Source organism: Crotalus tigris, unplaced genomic scaffold (genome assembly GCF_016545835.1).
Source record: "Crotalus tigris isolate CLP2741 ecotype Arizona unplaced genomic scaffold, ASM1654583v1 scf7180000017641.3106099, whole genome shotgun sequence".
Classification (NCBI taxonomy): domain Eukaryota; kingdom Metazoa; phylum Chordata; class Lepidosauria; order Squamata; family Viperidae; genus Crotalus; species Crotalus tigris.
Window position 1 is genome coordinate 2,425,012 of NW_024096535.1, and position 20,326 is coordinate 2,445,337.

Below are 20,326 nucleotides of genomic sequence, written 5' to 3' on the forward strand. Positions count from 1 at the left end.
AGGTGTAAATGTAAATTAATAATGCTGTATGGTTTTATAAGGTCAGGGGAGGTGGGACTGGGAGGTGAAGAGGTTTGCCTTCCAGCCGATCTTGATTCCTGTGACTACATGGACATTTCCATGCAGTTTTCTTGAACTGAATATTTTTCAGATGTGGTTTGCTATGGACTTCTTCCTAAGACTGAGGGAGAATGATTGTCCTGGTCAATCCATTGGCTTTGTGCCTAAGATAGGGCTAGAATTCCCAGTTGTCACATTTTTAGCCTGGTATTTTAAACTATTTAAACCACTACAATAACCCCACACTGGCTCTCAAAAACCACAGGTACTATGGTATTAATATATTGTAACATACGTTTATTAAGTATTATCATGTTTATTAAGTTATTCACTCAGAATCACTATTTAAATATAAAATAGCTTCTACATGGACAATTATTCAGTTTAATGTTTCTAGGTCAATAAAGTAATATAAAAGCCAGAACAAAGCTCAATTGTATTTCCTAGAAAAGCAATTATCTACAATGTTGTAATTATGTTTTAGTATATGCTTTGGTACACATCCAAAAGAATTCATGCAAGCATATAATCTGAATATTTTAAAAAAATAATTACAAATACTTTAAAAGACTAAAATAAAAGATTTTTCTCAAAGCAGATATGTATGCTTAACAACTGAGATATAAAGTACATCAAAAGTCCTGGTAAAAATAATAATAAATCTATAGAAAACATTTCTAACATGTATTTTGTTGGGAATGGGAATAATTGATTCATGAAAATTTTATTCAGATATTAACTATATAGCCATAGTAGCTACTTTATACGCATAGGCCACATAAATGCCGTTTCTTTTCTCATCTGCATTTATTCAGAAAATAGGAAGAGTTGCTCTGAATCTAGCTTATTTCAAACATTTCTTTATCACATTCACAGCCATAAAAAACACATCTGTAGTGGCATAGATACAAATGGCTAATGCAACATAGAAAATATCAAGTAGCATATTAACCCACACATACATCTGAGGGCCAAAGAGAAATTTGAAACGTACATAAAAGCGTATTAAAAAATTCTCATATTTGGATTTCACATTTTTTAAGGAAGTGCAGATTAATGTGCTTTAAAATCTTTAGGCTTCCTACTAATTGAGGAAGGACCAGCCTGAAAGGCTTGCATACTTGCTCTTTGGTATCTATCCAAGGGACAGTCCTACATCTCTTCTTCTCTATTCCCTCAGGCCACTACACAAAATTTGGGTACATTTCTTTATGTTTCTTGATTACTGGCAAAGTGTCCAGATAAAACCCTGAAAGGGTTTCATAAGTGGATGGTATGAATTGCCCTTCAAACAGCATAAAATATTCTTTAACATTCTTCATGGAATCTGTTACCATTAATTATCTATCCACATCATAATTGCTCAACTCTCCCGATTCCTGTCATTGCAATTCCCTTTTCTTCATGCAACATGGATAGGGAAAATGAAGAGCTGCAAAACTAATTACCCTGGTTTTTCTAATAATTAATCACACTTATTTACCTTTCCACAAGCAATTCAATGTGGTGTTCAGGGTTCCTTCTCCTCCAACAGCTGTATTATTCTCTTAAGAACTATCTTGAGAGATAAACCCATCTACAGATCTTCTGGGAGGTAATCCACATTCCCACTGACATCATTCAACTGTCTCTACACATATTGGATTCCACAAAAGCCGGGCCCCGCTTTGTGTGGAAGCCGAACTGCTTTCCAGCAAATAAGAAGTTCCGGCTGAATTTGCAAGTGTTGCAAGGAAGAAAACTGTCATGAGAACTATGAAGTTAGAAGAGATACGCAAGTTCTGACCAGCTTGACGGTACTTGAACAAGGCAGCTCACCACTGTTCCAAAACTGCATAGAAAGATTCAAGGTTGTGCTGAGAGCCAAATTGGTGCAGGGGTTAAGGGCCCAGGCTAGAAACCAAGAGAATGAGTTCTAGCGCAGCCTTAAGCATGAAAGCCAGCTGGGTGATTTTGGACCAGTCATTGCTTTCCCTCAGAAGGATAAGGATGCATCCAGAAGAGAATGCAATTTCACAATGAGCTGTGATGAAATTTAATCAAAGAATTTAAACAAACAACTTATGTATACTTTGTAATGGAAGAAAATATTGCATAAACAAAATGAGAGAGAGACAGAGAAAGAGAGAGAGATTTAATAATCAAGGAAATATAAAAGTCCAATTGTAGGTTGACTATATTCCAAGATTGCACTGCTAAGACTAAGTGGCAAAATGGTCAAATTTTGGAAGCATAATTTCTAGCTATAGAAGTAGGAAATTCCTGGGATGGAAAGCACTTGCATTTTTACCTAATACCAAATTATGCTACTGAAGTTTGATTCCTACAGCACAATTTGGACCATTTTGATGAGAACATTAGAGTGCTTTTGAAAGAATAGAAATAGGAAATGGCTTCATTTGCCATTCCTACATTTAACCTCCAAAGCATTAAATAACCTGGCCAAAATATTCATCCATTTCTCTTTCTGAGCCCACAACTAGTCCTCCAGCTGTAAGAGGAAACATTGAATTAAAAACAGTTTACGATAATTCAATCATTTGCTCATTGTGGACACCAGAAAATTAAAATACTTGATACATATTACAATTGTGCTTTGCTATACATCAAATGAATTACTATCCTGCCTTCTCAGTACAAACGTTTTTGCATGCTGTCTCTTACCAGTTTTATAGAGAAAAACATACCAACAAACAAGTATAAGACAAAGGATTTTTAAAACTTTTTTTACTGCATATTCAAAATGTAATATCATATGACATTGCTTAAGAACCAGAAAGAAATTAAGCTAACATTTTAGATCCAAACTTTGCTTCCGTTGATGGAAGAATAATTGGTAAGAGGTGAGCCTTTCAGTTGCTGCAGCCACAGATATGTTCCTGTAGCCGCTGAAATTTTGTTCCTGATAGCCGATGTATCTCTAGCACAGACTTTTGGGGAGTTCAAGGTATAAAGGGAAAATACTCTTAATCACTCATTAAGTTTTCCTGTTGTTCTAATGTGCAACAGGATCTTTCTCCATAGTATTTTAGTATTTTAGAAATATAGAATCATATTTCAACAAATACATGATTTGTTCTGTGTCAACATATTTTAATAAGAACACGTACATTTTTACTTATTACAAATAATGTAGATTTCCATCTTTTTCATTTTGCCTGATCAACTGTAATACCTTAATTTTTGAATAGTTGCAAATACTGCAAATATTTAGCAATATTTATCCAAGAACATCATGCTAGACAATTATTTCTAGTAATTTCTAGTCCATGGGGTTCTAGAAATGAGTCTGCTCTTATACAGAGCAATCTGAGGCGTAAAGACTGGGAAGGCAGAAGAGTTAATACTGCATATTTAATACATGCAGGGGAAAATATCACTTCAAATCATTGGATCAATGAAAAAACATACCTTTCAAAGCAATTTGAGGTCGATACATGACCCCCTTTAATCAATAACATATAAAAAATCTAATTCCAGTAAATAAAACACTTTGGATTACAAATTCCATAAATTGTTCCTATTCATGAGACATATCAAGATAAGAACTTATTTTAAATTTATTTAATGGTATACAAAAAACGACGGTAGGAAGATCTTCAGAATTAAACATCATTCTTAGACAAGGTTGTCAAGTGGAATCTGAAAGTGGCAATGGTTCCTTAAATGTATGGGTCGACTTTTCATGTCAAATACCATCAGTTCATGTGTTTTAATATTTCCCCCCTCAGCAACATTATACAAAACAAACAAGAGAAGTGTAGCAAATATCATATTGTATACAAATGGCTACCTGGTTTGGTTTCAAGGGCTATATTCTGAAAAACAGATTTAAAAGCAGATTATAAAAGATACCAGGCTATAGTGAAAGCTGCCACGATTCCATTCAATATAGCCATACTATAGCCCATGTGAAAAGAATGTCCTGTCAGTCGCCTGAAAAGAAAAGAAGATCAATTAATTGATTAACAGATTAGAGAGGACAGATATTTCAAGGCATGAAACATTTCCCATAGATAAGCTGCTCTCATTTTAAGGCTTACTACATGCTAATATCTACCTGCCTCTGAACACAGTAATAACACCTAGTGAGCTGCCCTTTTCAATGTTCAAAAACTTTAATTCCTTCTCAGTATTTTAAATTTGTATACAAACTTTTGCATTTAGTCATCACCTAAGATTTGCAGCAATGTCCGATATAGATTTCTCAGGCACACCCCACCAGCCAGCCTTATAAACCATTATGGCAAATACTGCTGATAACTTTCTTGCGTAGTCTTAAAAATGTTTGTGTTTTTATACTCATGACACAATGTAAGAATTCTTCTTGGGTGAAACATGCTACCATATCCCAATCAAACAGGATTTGGATAATAAGGAATTGTGGAGGAATATGCTCGCAATAAATTTTAAGGCCATCCAAATTATACAACTAATTTTTAGGCATATGTCTGTGCCAACACAGACCAGCAACTAGCCTAAAGATGCTTTCTTCGTTATTTTAAACTATCACTGCACAATATAGTCAATGTATGAAAACACTAACAAATATTATTTAACCTGACATGTTTAGACTTACTGTATATCTGTCTAGTCATATGTACCAAGACATAAATGAAAACCATACATAAAAATATGCTAATCTTGGGAGAAGTACATACACTGTTTGCTAGTGCTTTCTTTTGGAATATGCAAAACACATGAAAGCCCACTAGGAGTTTGCCAAAAAAGCACCTGAAGGACTCAGACTGTAAGGAACAAGATTCTCTGGTCTGATGAAACCACGATTGAACTGTTTGGCCTCAATTCTAAATGTTATGTCTGGAGGAAACCAGGCACCACTCATCACCTGCCCAATATCATCTCAACAATGAAGCACGGTGGCGGCAGTCTCATGCTGTGGGGCTGTTTTTCAGCAGCAGAGACTGGGAGACTGGCTAGGGTTGAGGGAAAGCTGAATGGAGCAAAGTACAGGGATATCCTCAGTGAAAACCTGTTCCATAGTGCTCAGGACCTCAGACTGGGCTGAAGGTTCACTTTCCAACATGACAACGATCCTAAGCACACAGCCAAGGCAACACAAGAATGGCTTAGGGACAACTCTGTGAATGTGCTAGAGCGGCCCAGCCAGAGCCCTGACTTGAATCCTATTGAATATCTCTGGAAGGACTTGAAAATGGCTGTCCACTGACGGTCACCATCTAACCTGACTGAGCTTGAGCGGATTTGCAAGGAAGAATGGCAGAAACCCCCCCAATCCAGATGTGCAAAGCTTGTTGCGTCGTACCCCCAAAAGAATCAAGGCTTTAACTGCCACCAAAGGTGCTTCAACAAAATATTGAGCGAAGGATCGGAATAGTTATGCCAATATGATATTTCAGTTTTTTCTTTTTAATAAGTTTACAGACATTTCTAAAGTCTCTTTTCACTTTGTCATTATGGGATATTGAGTGTAGGTTAATGAGAAAAAAATGAATTGTAGAATTAGTAGTTTCTTAGAATCAACCTGCAGAATAACAAAATTGACAAAAGTGCAGGGGATCTGAATACTTTCTGAATGCACTGTATATTTTTTCATTCTTAGTCTAGCCTGCAACCTGGCACACATCAAAGTGGTCTCCCATTTCAGTTGTAACCAAGCCTGGTTCTGTTTAACACCCAAGGTCAACAAAGCCTCTAGCTGTACGTTATGTATTATATTCTGATAGTAAGAATAACAGTGAATTCGAACACAACTGACAGAATTCTGATTGGCCAATCAAGACCTATTATATATGGATTTTACATCTTTTCTACAATATACTTATATTTTCTGGAATTCTCAAGGAAAAAATGAATTTTATACTTTGGGTTGTAAAAAAATTATGCTACAACACACTCTGGTGGCCAACTCCTGAAACTGCTTAATTTGTTGCCTTAGTATACAAATGTGAACATTGCTAATAGAAAAGTCAACAAAAGGCCATTTCTATTAGATAAAAGCAAATTACTGAACCTATTTAAAAAGTAAATTTGTGGTTCATTCATTCTTGATCCTTATTTTCTTGCTTTACCAAACCCTTAAGTACTTCCTGATTTACCCAGTTCTCACAATAGCCATTTTCATTTCTTTTGGCAAATACAGTTCCTCACAATACCCTAAATCAGTGTTTCCCAAACTTGACAATTTTAAGGCATGAGGACTTCAACTCCCAGAATTCCACAGCCAGCGATGCTGGCTGTGGAATTCTGGGAGTTGAAGTCCACATGCCTTAAAATTGTCAAGTTTGGGAAACACTGCCCTACACACGTTTTTCTGCCATCATTTCCACTTAAAAATTTTCCATCCAGTTTCCCTTCTTTAAGGCACACAAATTAATCTACTTATTCTGTTTTTTGCAATTTATGTTTAAATTACAACCATTTTTTTTATCAAATACAATTGTGTGGCCTTCAATAAATTTATTTTTAGATTCATATTTCTTTTTAAAACAATACTTAAGTTTCAAAGAAAAAATAAAATACTTAATAAAAATTAGAAAAAAGGAATCAAGAAGGGGAGACGTTTAAAAGCGTGAGAAAATAAAAAATAAAAAAGAGTTCCAACTTTCCTCAGTACAGATACAAATAAATAAGAGATAATCATCTCTTATTCTGTTAACCATAATATAACCAATATCTAACCCTAATAGCATTTATAATATTTTTGCAATCTTAAACAAATGTAATTACCCAGTCATTAATTCAAAAATACTTATTTATAATCAGTAATTTAAAAATAAATCTAAACAAAATCTTAAAATAACCAAATAGTTAATTTCAATGTCTACATCAATTCATTTTTCCAAATCCACTCTTTAGTCACTACTTCTCTTTCTTTCATCTCTGTGTATTATAGTTCCTCACTGATGTAATCCTAACAAAAAACTAAGTCCCACATTTCCTCCGTTCTATTCATCCATCATAGCAAAAAAAAAAAAAATCTAATCTCAATAACACATCTGTCTCTACATTATTACAAAAATGTCATTAAACCTTAAGATTCAGATTGCATGATGTTTCATACAATCTATCTAAGCTACACTGCAAATCATTAACCTAGGTCTCAGTAATACAGGTGATCATGTGAAAACATAGTATGCATATTGTATCAATTTCTTTATGGCAAATTTCCAAGTCCAATATTTGTTCACACTGGATTCTTTCTAAGCTGATACTCACTTAAATCGTGCAGGTGAGAGTGGAGTAGGAGGAAACATTCCTGGTTCAAATGAATCAAAATAGATAACTGTCCAGGAAAAACTGCAACACGACAGCCCAGTCATCATGGCTAGAATAAGAAGGCTCCAAAATCCTTATGGAAGAAAAAATCAAACATAAATAAGGCAGGCTAGAAAGTTTTGGATGTAAATTCATACATTGATTCAGAGAATCTTAACGATTAATATGCAATTGAAACAAGGATAAATGGACAAGCATACTGTTTTTATACTGTATAAGATAACTGAAGTGAGATTATTATGGGCACAAAGGTGGGAAAATTTGGCACCATCCTCAATGGAAGAACAGTTGGTAATGATGATGGAACTTGCAGAAATGGCTAAATTTATTTCCTTGAGTAGAGAAAAAACAGTATCTATGTTTATTGTTGAATGGAAACCCCTGATAATCTTTTTGCATGAAACAGAAAAAAATGAACTGATGACTAATGTTTTTGACAAGAAAAATAGATTGCAAAAAAAAAGACAGTTTTTTGGTAGTTACAGAATAGGAGGTAATTTTGTATTTGTACTTTTAATTGCTGTAAAGAAAATAAGAAACTACTAATTCTTTTTATTCATTCTTTTTGCATGTTTAGCTTTTTCTTTTTTCTCTTCTCTTTTCCCTGTTCTTTATATTAGTTCTTGTTAGCTTTTAACTCCTTTTTGAATTTAAAAAAATAAAAATTATGTAAATAATGAAATCTCAAAATTACAAATTCAGCATTAATATACGGTATGCAAAATGCTGAATTCAAAATGCCCCATTTTAAGTTAGAAACAGCTGGTCCAGTATGTCTGGAAGTGTCCCAACCTCACAACTTTCCTCTGTTTTGAAATGTGGTCATCTTGACCCTGAACAGACTTCTGATACAATTAGTATACATTTCAAATTTGCATATCCCTAACAAAACTGTCTCAATTCTACCCTCAAGAAATGTTAACAAGTATCTGGAATAAATCAAAAAGTTAATAGACTTGCATCATGTCCCAGGAAAAAGCACAGCATAACTCAAAATATATTTAGTTAGTCCCTTAATTATAAAGGACCAGCCTCCATTTCACTGTTTTCAGAATTGCAGTCATGATTATTGTTTGCATTTTATTTTTTCATTTTATTTATCTGTCGAAAGTGATCATCTATTTAAACAGAGAAATGGAGTGGGTAGAATAGATAATAGATAAAACTCTGAAATTCTTAGCACCAGCCTACTCTGTGGATATTACACAATTTGATACAATTTGAAATTTAAATGTTTTTTGTAGGATGGAACGCCATCCATTCTATTCTCATAAAAGTTATTACTAGATATAGACCAATTGTATGTTTTGTTTTTGTAATAATAACTCTTATTAAAGATTACAATTAGAAAACAAAAAAGTAACTACAAAAATTCAAACATAGGTAAGAAAGCAGATCTTATAGGTAAGAAAGCAGATAGGTATTTTAATGATACAGCAGCATACATTCGTTTATGAAGGAATTGAAAAATGTTCTATTTCTTTTAAAAGGGATTCCCATAAAATATAAGGAAATTGCCACAATTCCAAAATGAACTTACAAAATAAGCCTCACCTAAAATGCTGGTTTCTAGACTAGCCATTTTCTCTTTTTCATGTCCTGGATCTGTAAATAAAAATACTTTATTATTATCTTACTTTAATCCTATTGTCTAACCTACTTTCCCACCCACCCCCAACTCTTGTGTTGTCTTGGCTGTGCACTAAAGATTGTTATCATGTTGGAAAGTAAACCTTCAGCCCAATCTGAGGTTCTGAGCCGTGGAACAAGTTTTCATAGAGGATATCTGTGTACTTTGCTCCGTTCAGCTTTCCCTCAACCTTGACCAGTTTCCCAGTCCCTGCTGCTGAAAAACACTCCCACAGCACGATGCTGCCACCACCATTCTTCACTGTTAGGATGATATTGGGCAGGTGATGAACGGTGTCTGGTTTCCTCCAGACATAATGTATAGAATTGAGGCCAAACAGTTCAATCTTGGTTTCATCAAACAAGAGAATTTTGTTCCTCACAGTCTGAGAGTCCTTCAGATGCTTTTTGCAAGTTTCATATGTTTTGCATTGCAGGGAGGCTTCTGTCTAGCCACTCTGCCATAAAGGTCCAGATCGGTGGAGGGCTGCAGTGACGGTTGTCCTTTGGTAACTCTGTCCCATGACCACACAGGATCTCTGGAGTTCAGTCAGAGTGACCACTGGGTTCTTGGTCATTTTTTTTATTACTAAGGTCCTTCTACCCCAATTGCTCAGTTTGACCAGGTGACCAGCTCCTGTAAGAGATCTGGTTGTGCCAAACATCTTCCATTTGAGAATTATGGAGGACACTATGCTCTTAGGAGCACAGACATTTTATTGTAGCCTTCCCCAGATCTGTACCTTGCAATAATCCTGTCTCTGAGCTCTGCAGGCAGCTCCTTTGACCTCATGGCACTTCCTCTGCTACAGTATGCATTCTCAGGTGTGAGGCCTTCTATAGAGAGGTGTGGGCCTTTCCAAATCATGTCCAATCAATTTAATTTACTCAGTCAAGGTTTAGAAACATGTCAACAACGATCAAGAGAAACAGGAGCACCAGAGCTAAATTTCAAATCTTGTTCGAAGGGTCTGAATACTTACACCAATATGATATTTCAGTTTTTTCTTTTTAATAAATCTGAAGACATTTCTAAAATTCTGCTTTCACTTTGTCATTATAGGAGACTGACTGTAGGTTAATGAGGAAAACAAAAGAATTTTAACAACTGGACAATAAGGAAGCAGCATAACAAAATTGACAAAGTGAAGGGGATCCGAATTCCTTCTGAATGCACTTTATATGTATAGGTGTAGGTATCTATATGTAAGTATATAGCATATCTATATATGTCTTATGAATGTTATGGATAGATATTTCTTTTTCAGAGAAAGCAAAAGAATTTCATTTTTAATATATGCCAGTGTGCTCAAAGTAAAAAAATGAAAATAAATGTTATCTTAATCTTAAAATATATCAACATTAATTCCCGTAGAAAATAGCTAAAAACCTATACTTAGCATGACCTTTCGTCCATGACTCTGAATAGACCTAACCCTAGATTTATTTTAATTGGCAATGGGATTTTCTGACCGATTTTATTGTTGCACACAATTAATAACTCTAAACAAAAAGCTATAAACTTCCTTTTCTTTCAAAAACGCCAATGAATCTATTCCTAACATTAGTTTTTGGCCACCAAACCAAGTAAGACTAACCTTAACAAAAACCCCAATCCTACGTTCATTTTCATTAGCAATGGGATTTTCACATGAATTTTACTGTGGTCCACAAAACACCTTCAATGAAAAACTGTCAACTATCTTTACCTTCAAAAGACACTAGGAATCTATCACTAGTATTAGTTTTTGGTCATGACACCAAGTAGACCTAACCTTATCCATAACTCTAAATTTCTTTTCATAAGGAATGGGATTTTCCCAAGAATTTTAATGTTGTCCACAAAATACTCCAAACAAAAAGCTGTAAGCTTACCTATCTTTAAAAAATGTCTAGGAATTTATCCATAGCATCAATTTTAGGGGATGACACCAAGTAGACCTAACCCTAACCCTAGACTCATTATCATTGACAATGGGATTCTTCTATAAATTTTACTGTGGTTCAAAAAGAACACAAAACAAAAAGCTGTAAACTTTCCTTTCCTTCAAAAGCTTCTAGAAATAAATCACCAGTATTAGTTTGTTGGCTAACACTAACCCTAACCATAACCCCAACCCTGACCATAAACCTAAATTAATTTTCATTGGCGATGAGATTTTCTGATGTATTTTAAAGTTCCCCACAAACAAGTACAAACAAAACGCTGTCAACTTTCCTTTCCTTCAAAAACCTCGAGAAATCCTGAAATTCACGCAAGCCCAAAACTTACGGGAAAATTTTTATAAAATGTTTTATAGATGGCACCTTGATCCACAAAAAATGTCTCGTATGTATCCAAACCTGCAGCCTAAATGTTGGAGATGTGGTTGCTCGGATGCTACTTATTATCATATCTGGTGGTCATGTAAAAGTATTAAAGCTTTTTGGATTAAGATATGGTGGAATATTCAAAGAATTTTTAAAAGAAGGATAAAATTTACTCCACAATTGTTTTTGTTGGGTATTGTTTCGGATTGTGATGATAAAGAGATTTTAATGTTAAATTTAATTACTGCGGCTAGGTTGTTAATAGGGCAATATTGGAAGAAGGAATCTTTGCCTACTTTGCAAGAATGGTTTTTTAAAGTTTCTTACTTAGCAGAAATGGCAAAAATTTCGGCTTTCTTGAAAAATCAATCGCAAGAGAAGTATTTTTTGGTGTGGAAAAGATGGATAAATTTTATACAATATAAGTATGATATAAGAAAATATTATCTAGCTTTTGAATAATTTATATAAGTTTAAGATATTATCTAGAAGTGTAATTGTTATTATTCTTTAATTTTTTATTTTCTCTTTTTTTTTCCTCTTTTTGTTTTTTATATATAATAGAGTTAAAGTACTTTACAATTTGTTTATTGAGCGTAATTATATTTGCTTAAGGTTTATTTGGGCTTAAAACTTTTTTTCTTTTAAGATCTAGTTAAGCCTGTATTCAGCTCTGGGAAGAACGGGGGAGGGTTTTGGGGGGGGGTTGGGAGGGATTGGGGAAGGGGTTTTTATTGTAAAAATTTTAAAAAATTTAATAAAAAAAAAAACCTCGAGAAATCTATCAGTAGTTTTAGTTTTCCCTATGACACCAAGGAGACTGAACCCTAACCTCAACTCTAACAATCAACCTAAATTCATTTTCATTGGCAATGGGAACTTCCAACTTACTGTTCTCCACAAACAAGTCCAACCAAAAAGCTGTCAACTTTCCTTTCCTTCAAAAACTTCTTGAAATCCATCACTAGTAATACCTTTTGGCTATGACTTTAAGGAGACCTAAACCTAACCCTAACCCCAATCCTAAACCTAAATTCATTTTTATTGTCAATGGGATATTTCCATGTATTTTACTGTTGTCTACAAAAAACACAGAAGGAAAAGCTGTCAACATTCCTTTCTTTGAAAAACCTCTAGAAATCTATCATTAGTATAGGTTTTTCGCTATGACACCAAGCAAAGCTTACCCTAACCCTAACATTTATCCTAAATTCATTTAGATTGGCAATGGGATTTTCCCATGTAGTTTAATGTGCTCCACAAATAAGTCCAAAGCTGTCAACTTTCCTTTTCTTCAAAAATCTCTAGAAATCCATCACTAGTATTAGTTTTTGGCTGTGACACCAAGGAGACCTAACCCTAACTCTAACCCTAACACTACCGTTAAATTTATTTTCATTGGCAATGGCATTTTCCCATGTATTTTACTATTGTCCACAACAAAGTCTAAATGAAAAGCTGTCAACTTTCCTTTCCTTCAAAAAGTTCTAAAAATCCATCACTAGTATTAGTTTTTGGCTATGACACCAAGGAGACCTAATCCTAATCCTAACCCAACCCTAACCCTAAATTCATTTTCATTGGCAATGGGATTTTCCCATGTATTTTACTGTTGACCATAAACAAGTCCCAACAAAAAGCTGACAACTTTCCCTTCCTTCAAAAAGCTCTAGAAATCGATCACTAGTATTAGTTTTTGGCTGTGACACCAAAGAGACCAAACCCTAACTGTAACCTTAAATTTATTTTCATTGGCAATGTGATTTTCCCATATATTTTACTGTTGTCCACAAAAAAGTAGAAATGAAAACCTGTGAACTTTCCATTCCTTCAAAAAGCTCTAGAAATCCATCACTAGTATTAGTTTTTGGCTATGACACCAAGGAGACATAACCCTAACCCTAAATTCATTTTCATTGGCAATCAGATTTTCCCAAGTATTTTATAGTTGTTCACAAACCAGTCCGGACAAAAAGCTGTCAACTTTCTTTTCCTTCAAAAACCTCGAGAAATCCATCACTAGTATTAGTTTTTGTCTATGATACCAAGGAGATCTAACCCTAACCCTAACTCCAACTGTAACCCTAACCTTAAATTCATTTTCATTGGCAATGGCATTTTCTCATGTATTTTACGGTTGTCCGCAAATAAGTCCAAATGAAAAGCTGTCAAATTTCCTATCCTTCAAAACCCCCTAGAAATCCATTACTAGTATTAGTTTTTGGCTATAACACCAAGGAGACCTAACTGTAACCCCAGTTCTAATCCTAATCTTAAATTCCTTTTCATTGGAAATAGGATTTTCCCATATATTTTACTGTTGACCACAAGCAAATACAAACAAAAAACTGTCAAGTTTCCTTTCCTTCAAAAACTCCTAGAAATCCATCACTAGTATTCGTTTTTGGTTGTGACACCAAGCAGAACTAACCCTAACCCTAACCTTAAATTCATTTTCATTGGCAATGGGATTTTCCCATTTATTTTACTGTTGTCCACAAATGAATTTAGCGTTGGGGTTAGAGTTAGATCTCCTTGGTGTCATAGTCAAAAACTACTAGTAGTGATGGATTTCTAGAGATTTTTGAAGGAAAGTTGATAGCTTTTCATTTGTATTTGTTTATGGTTAACAGTAAAATACATGGGAAAATCCCATCACCAATGAAAATGAATTTAGGGTTAGGGTTAATCTCCTTGGTGTCATAGCCAAAAACTAATACTAGTGATGGATTTCTAGAGGTTTTTGAAGAAAAGGAAAGTTGACAGCTTTTAGTTTGGACTTATTTGTGGAGAACATTAAATTACATGGGGAAATCCGGTTGCCAATCTAAATGAATTTACGGTTAGATTTAGGTTTGGAGTTAGGGTTAGATCTCCTTGGTGTCATAGACAAAAACTAATACTAGTGATGGATTTCTAGAGGTTTTTGAAGGAAAGGAAACTTGACAGCTTTTCATTTGACTTCTTTGGAGAGAACAGTAAAATACATGGGAAAATCCCATTGCCAATGAAAATGAATTTAGGGTTAGGGTTAGATCTGCTTGGTGTCATAACCAAAAACTAATACTAGTGATGGATTTCTAGAGGTTTTTGTAGGAAAGGAAAGTTGACAGCTTTTAGTTTGGACTTGTTTGTGGAGAACAGTAAAATACATGGGAAAACCCGATTGCCAATAAAAATGAATTAATGATTAGGTTTAGGATTGAGGTTAGGGTTATATCTCCTTGGTGTCATAGCCAAAAACTAATACTAGTGATGGATTTCTAGAGGTTTTTGCAGGAAAGGAAAGTTCACAGGTTTTGGTTTGAACTTGTTTGTGGAGAACCGTAAAATAAAGGGGAAAATCTGATTGCCAATAAAAATGAATTTAGGGTTAGGTTTAGGGTTAGATTTGCTTGGTGTCATGGCCAAAAACTAATACTAGTGATGGATTTCTAGAGGTTTTTGAAGAAAAGCTTTTCATTTGGACTTGTTTGTAGAGAATATTAAAATACATGGGAAATGTTTATATTTTATATTTGGTTTTCCATTAAGCCTAAAGAAAGCTTAACTTAAATACCCAGACACAATGAGCAATGTGATATATGCAGTACTGTGCAGTGAGACATGTGCAGATCTCTACATTGGAGAAACAAAACAAACCCACTTCACAAATGCATGTCACAACATAGTAGAACAAACACATCAGGACAAAATTCAGCAGACCATCTGCATTTGAAAGACAAAGGTCACTGTTTTGAAGACAGCAAAGATTTATTTATATTATCATAGCCACCTCTCCTGACATGATGATAATGTATTGGTGAGTTCAGGTGAGACTGGATTAATATTAATGTGTTCCAAAGTCCTGTATCAGTAGTAAATATAGGTACAGGAAAAATAAGTTATATGGTACTTATTCTTAAGCTCCTTTACAGTACTAATACTTGTATATGTGCATGTGTATATGCATTATGGAGTTTTATTATGGCCTGCACAAGGATCAATATCAAACATATTATGTCTGTTAGACTTTTGGCAATGGTGTGTAATGCTATGTATATATGTATAATATATGTATACATATGTATACATAATATACAAAGCTAAAACCTTTACTCAAGAAGTTTAGGAAATGAAATGCTGTTCATCATAAAAATTACCTGTTTAGCCCCCAAACAATTTGAGGCAACAGTATTTCCACGGGAGTTGATAAACCCTAATAAAATTAGAGACATTAAAGTGATTTTTCTTCCCTGAAACGTACGTTGACTTCCTGTGATTCTTATGGTGAACTACACATCCCTAAGCAGGACAGTGTTTAGACAGAGAGCAGCTGGATGTTGGATCCTGGCTACTGCAATCTCTTCAAAGAAAGGGGAGATTGTGAGATAGCCATGCACCCTCTGGACAGCTGTGTAATAGGCTGTAGGAACTGAGGTTTTGAGTTCAACTTACGAGTAGAGCGATTGGGAATTAAAGGAAACCATCTACGCTTACAGCTGTAATTCAATCTTTGTGGACAAAAAGCTTGGCTGTGCTTAATTTCTTGATCATCTTTGGAAAAGTTTTTTACTGCTTTGAAACAACTTTTTTGCATTCGGTGAGTGAGACTCTTAAAAGAATTTAAAAATCCTTCACATGGGAAGCTGTTTAGGTTTTTTTGGAAGAAAAACATGAGAAGATAGGACTTTGAAGGTTGGATATAGATGAAACTAAAAGGAAATAAAGTGCCATTAAAGAATAATAATACTTAAATTGAAGTTGTTAATAAAGAATGAAATAAGCTACTCTCACTAGATATTTGAGGGATATTTTTGAACAATTGACTCAGAAATTAATTTTAAGAATATCAGACTCCATAGAGAGATGGAATATTGATGTCACAGAAGAATAAACTCAATGGGATGAGATTGAAATTGATCTGAATTTGAATGTGGATTTAAATACGACAAGTTACAAGTACAACATGGGACGAGATGATATATTGTACATACAAATGAAAATGACTCATATCTTAATATTTAAAAGGGACATATAAGTATTAAATCTGTAGAGTGATTTGGGTAACATTTCCTTAATGTACAAAAAAATAAATAAATCTGTTAAAAAGTTTTGAAGGATTCTATAAGATGGGACAAAAAAAAAAATCAAGATTCAGGACATTATTTGAAGACAGAATGAGACAATTAGCTGTATCCACTTTGCTCCAGGTCCTCTGCTGCAGCCAACCCACAGCAGGCGTTCTTCCTCAGCTGGCTTTCTGCTGGCACTCTCCCCCACCACTGGTCCCATCGCTCCTCCCACACACAGGGACATTTTTGCCAGCCCTATTTGCTGCATGGATAATTTGCAATGAGCAAGTGCAAAGTGTTACTTTTGTCCGGAGAACATTGAAGAAATTTAACATTCAGAAAGCAGCAGGCTCAGATAATATCCCTGGGCGTGTTTTTAGGGTATGTGCAGATGAGTTGGCTTGTGTTCTTACACATATTTCCAATCTTTCACTGCAGCGTGTCCCATGTTTTAAGACGGTCATTATTTTGCCAGTGCCAAAAAAGTCTACAATTACGGGTCTCAATGACTACCGTCCAGTTGCACGTATATCCATCATTATGGAATGTTTTGAGCGGTTGATAAAGGACATTATTATATCCAGCCTCCCTGCAGCATCTGACTTGCTTCAGTTTCCTTATCATGCAAATTGTTCTGCAGAGGATGCTATTTCATCTGCTCTCCATCCAAGCTAGGCACATTTAAAGGAGAGAAACACTCATACGTGAATGCTGTCTGTTGATTTCAGTTCGGTATTTAATACAATCATTCCATGCATCTAGTAGAAAAACTGGGACTTTTTGGCTTCAATACTGCGCAACTAGATTCTTGATTTTCTTATTGACAGGCCCCATTTTGTGCAAGTTGGGACTAATATTTCTAACACCAGCACAGGTTCTTCTCAGGGCGGTGTCCTAAGTCTGCTGTTGTTCACCCTATTGATCCATGACTGTTGTGCTAGGTTTGCCACCAAGCATATTGTGAAGTATGCGGATGATACAACAGTATAGTGGGCCTTATTCAAGACGACAATGAGGGTGCTTACTGTAAGGAAGTACAGGCTTTGGTGAACTGGTGTAACAAAAACAGCCTCATTTTAAACGTAGGAAAAACTAAAGAGATTGTTGTCAATTTCAGAAATGGCAAGCAAAGCCACAGATCTCTGAGTATTAATGATTCTCCTGTGGACGTGGTTAGCAGCATCAGGTTTCTGGGTGTGCAGCTAACGAGTAGACTAGTTTGGTTATTCAAAAGTGAAACACTGGTGAAGCTGGCACAGGAGTGCCTGCATTTTCTGCGTTGCATGAGAAAAGCACATCTTCATTCCCCTGTCCTTTCTACAGAGGGACAATCAAGAACATCCTCTCATATTCCATTACTGTCTGGTTTGGAAGCATTACTGCTTCAGACAGGAAGGAGGTGCAGAGAGTGGCAAGAATGGCAAAAAAGATTATTGGTAGTTCACTAACTTTTATCCAGGACATAGCACATAAGTGATGCTTGGGCAAGGTTCATAGGATTGTCTAGGATGCTACATATCCTTTGCATGATCTGTTTTCCTTGTTACCTTCTGGAAGGGGCTTCGTGGTATCTAAAGCAGAACATCCAGATTCAGTCACAGTTTTGTTCCATATAGCATTAACCTTGTGAACGCTCAAGTTTCCTTTTTCCACTCTGTATTCAAAATGGACAGTGATTAATACTTATATGTATATATAAATGTATGGATGTGCATATGTGTGTGCGTGTGCGTGCGTGCGTGTGTTGGCTGGAGCACCCAGTCTACCAAATATAGGATAAATCAATCTGTTCTGCGTTTCGCTCCAATCTAGGAGCATGTTTTGTAGGCAGATGTCACATACTGTGAACACTGTAAATTCAAAATTTTGTGGCTGACAGTTTATATATATGTATGTATATATGTGTGTGTGTGTATGTGTGTGTGTGTGTGTGTGTGTTACGTATGTGTATGGGTAGATATATACTTTTTTTTAAGTGCGGACAACATAATTTCATATTTAATGTGGGCCTGTGTGCTCCTAGTAAAAAATCTGTCCTGGAAGTCAACCTGCAAGCCAAGGGGTGGGCCTCTACCTTCGCACTAGATGAGTGCAGAGTAGGGCCAGGCAGGACGCAATGGGGTGGCAACAGCAACAAAAACAGTGCTGGACACATGTACCCGGCAAAGAAATGACAAAGCCTGTCACGGGGTTGAATCCAGCACCTCTGTGGAGTGATAAGGTGTTGCAACGGCCCCAGGAAGATGCACCTGACAGGGAGCAGCCTGGTTACCTCATACAGCAAAAGCCATGTCCTCCGCCTCCTCGGTGCCAAAAACCCCCTTGCCATTGAAAATGAATCTAGGTTAGGGTAAGAATTAGATCTACTGGAGTTATGGTCAAAAAATGATGATCCTTACAGGTTTTCTAAAGAAAGTGACATTAACAGTTTTCATTTGGAGTTATTTGTGAATCACAATAAAATACATGGGAGAAACCCATTGCCAATGAAAATTAATCTAGAGTTAAGGTTAGGTCTACTTGGAATCATGCCACAAAACGCTAGTATATATTCTTAGCAGTTCTCTAAAGAATGTGACAGAGCCAGCTTTTATTTCAAAAAAGTTTGTGGACCACAATAAAATACCTGGGGAAATCCCACTGCCAATGACAATGAATCTAGGGTTAGAGTTAGGTCTACTTGGAGTCATGGCTGAAAATTAATGGTAGGGATAGATTCTCAGAGGTTTTCTAATGGAAACAACATTAACAGTTTCTCGTTTGAAGTTTTTTGTAAATCACAGTAAAATACATGGGAAAATCCCCGAGCCAAGAAAATGAAACTAGGTTTAGGTTAAGGTTAGATCTACTGGAATCATGCCCAAAAATTAATGTTAGGGATAGATCCTTAAGAGACTTTCTAAGAAAAGCGACATGGACAGCTTCGCTTTTCGAGTTGTTTTTGGACCACTGTAAAATCCATGGGAAAATCGCATTGCCAATGAAAATGAATTTAAGGTTAAGGTTAGGTCTTCCTCGCCCAGTTTCGGGAAGGAGGACCGCTCTCTCCCACCCTGCCTCACCTCGCAGCGCCAGGCAAGCGATGGCTATCAGGAGCGCCAGCAAGGCAACCACCGCAAGGCAACAGAGCACCGAACAGGTCCTGCTCGGCCACTTACTCCCGGCGGCTTCGGGCCCCTGCAACGAAAATCAGTTCACGAAGATGAAGCAACCGCCCCCCCCCCTGTAAACTCTGCCTGACGTCTCCATCAACCAGCCCCCTTCACCTCTGCCATAACTAACCGCAACAATTGCATGACGCGCCTCCATGGCAGTGGAACACTCGCTTTCAGGGGGCAGAAAAGAGGGGGGAGGGGAAGAAAGCCCTCCAAATAGCCCTTGAAAAAGTTCCCCACCAGGAAGAAACCTATCGAACTAGATAGAAGCAGCAGCAACAGCAGAACGGAAGTCCCGCTTGGCCTTCCGAACGCCGCCCTTCCAATAGCCACGCCCAGCGTCTGGGTCAAAACCCTCCCATGCTGCCCTGTTCCATTTGAGGAAACGCTGCGTGTGCGCGTGGAAGGTCGGCTCTACCTTCCCTTCGCCGCCACGTTCCTTTTTTTTTCCCGCCTTGTTTTTTACGCCCACAAATGGTCCCTCTTGGCTTCCGTAGCTCCGCCCTTCAACCTCCGCCACTCAGAGCGAGCTGCTTTCCCGGCGTCCCCTGCGCTACGCGCGTCTCTCCTTCCCCCTCCTCACCTCCATTCCGGCTCCTACCCTTTCCCCCCGCACCTCGCACTCGGATCTTGGACGCTCGCCCGCCTTTTCCCCTTCGGCGAGAGGAGAAGCAGGAGCCCCTCCCCTACCGGCGTGAGGTTTTGTTCTTTCCTCCTCCGGCCGCGTGCGCCGTGATTCTTCCCTCCCCCGTCGCAGACTTCCGACGAGTGTTAACCCCTTCCTACGAAGCTCCCACCCCCGCATCCCCGTGTCCGGTCTTCCTTCTCTTCTCTGTTCGGTTTCCGGCTAACGGTCTC

The 20,326-nt window shown here is 36.7% G+C and overlaps 2 protein-coding genes across 4 annotated transcripts in view; one reads left to right on the forward strand and one right to left on the reverse strand.

The window, feature by feature from the left end:
- Positions 1 to 336: 336 nt before the first annotated feature.
- On the reverse strand, positions 337 to 20,306 carry ARL6IP6 (ADP ribosylation factor like GTPase 6 interacting protein 6). 3 transcript variants are annotated; one of them, XM_039335426.1, is made up of 5 exons: positions 20,085 to 20,306; positions 19,376 to 19,490; positions 8,875 to 8,925; positions 7,261 to 7,393; positions 337 to 3,996 (listed from the first exon to the last, which is right to left on the reverse strand). In XM_039335426.1, exons 1-5 carry the CDS (start codon positions 20,271 to 20,273, stop codon positions 3,903 to 3,905), a joined length of 582 nt encoding a protein of 193 aa, XP_039191360.1. In that variant the 5' UTR covers positions 20,274 to 20,306; the 3' UTR covers positions 337 to 3,902. The 3 variants fall into 3 exon arrangements, with proteins under 3 accessions (XP_039191360.1, XP_039191359.1, XP_039191362.1); XM_039335425.1 differs by having other exon boundaries at positions 20,052 to 20,306; XM_039335428.1 differs by lacking the exon at positions 20,085 to 20,306 and adding an exon at positions 19,596 to 19,787.
- PRPF40A (pre-mRNA processing factor 40 homolog A) overlaps positions 20,036 to 20,326 on the forward strand; it is a 40,829-nt gene continuing 40,538 nt past the window's right edge. Inside the window, exon 1 of the mRNA XM_039335422.1 lies at positions 20,036 to 20,162. The gene's annotated coding sequence lies outside the window, so the exon portion shown is untranslated. The remainder of the gene's footprint in view (positions 20,163 to 20,326) is intronic.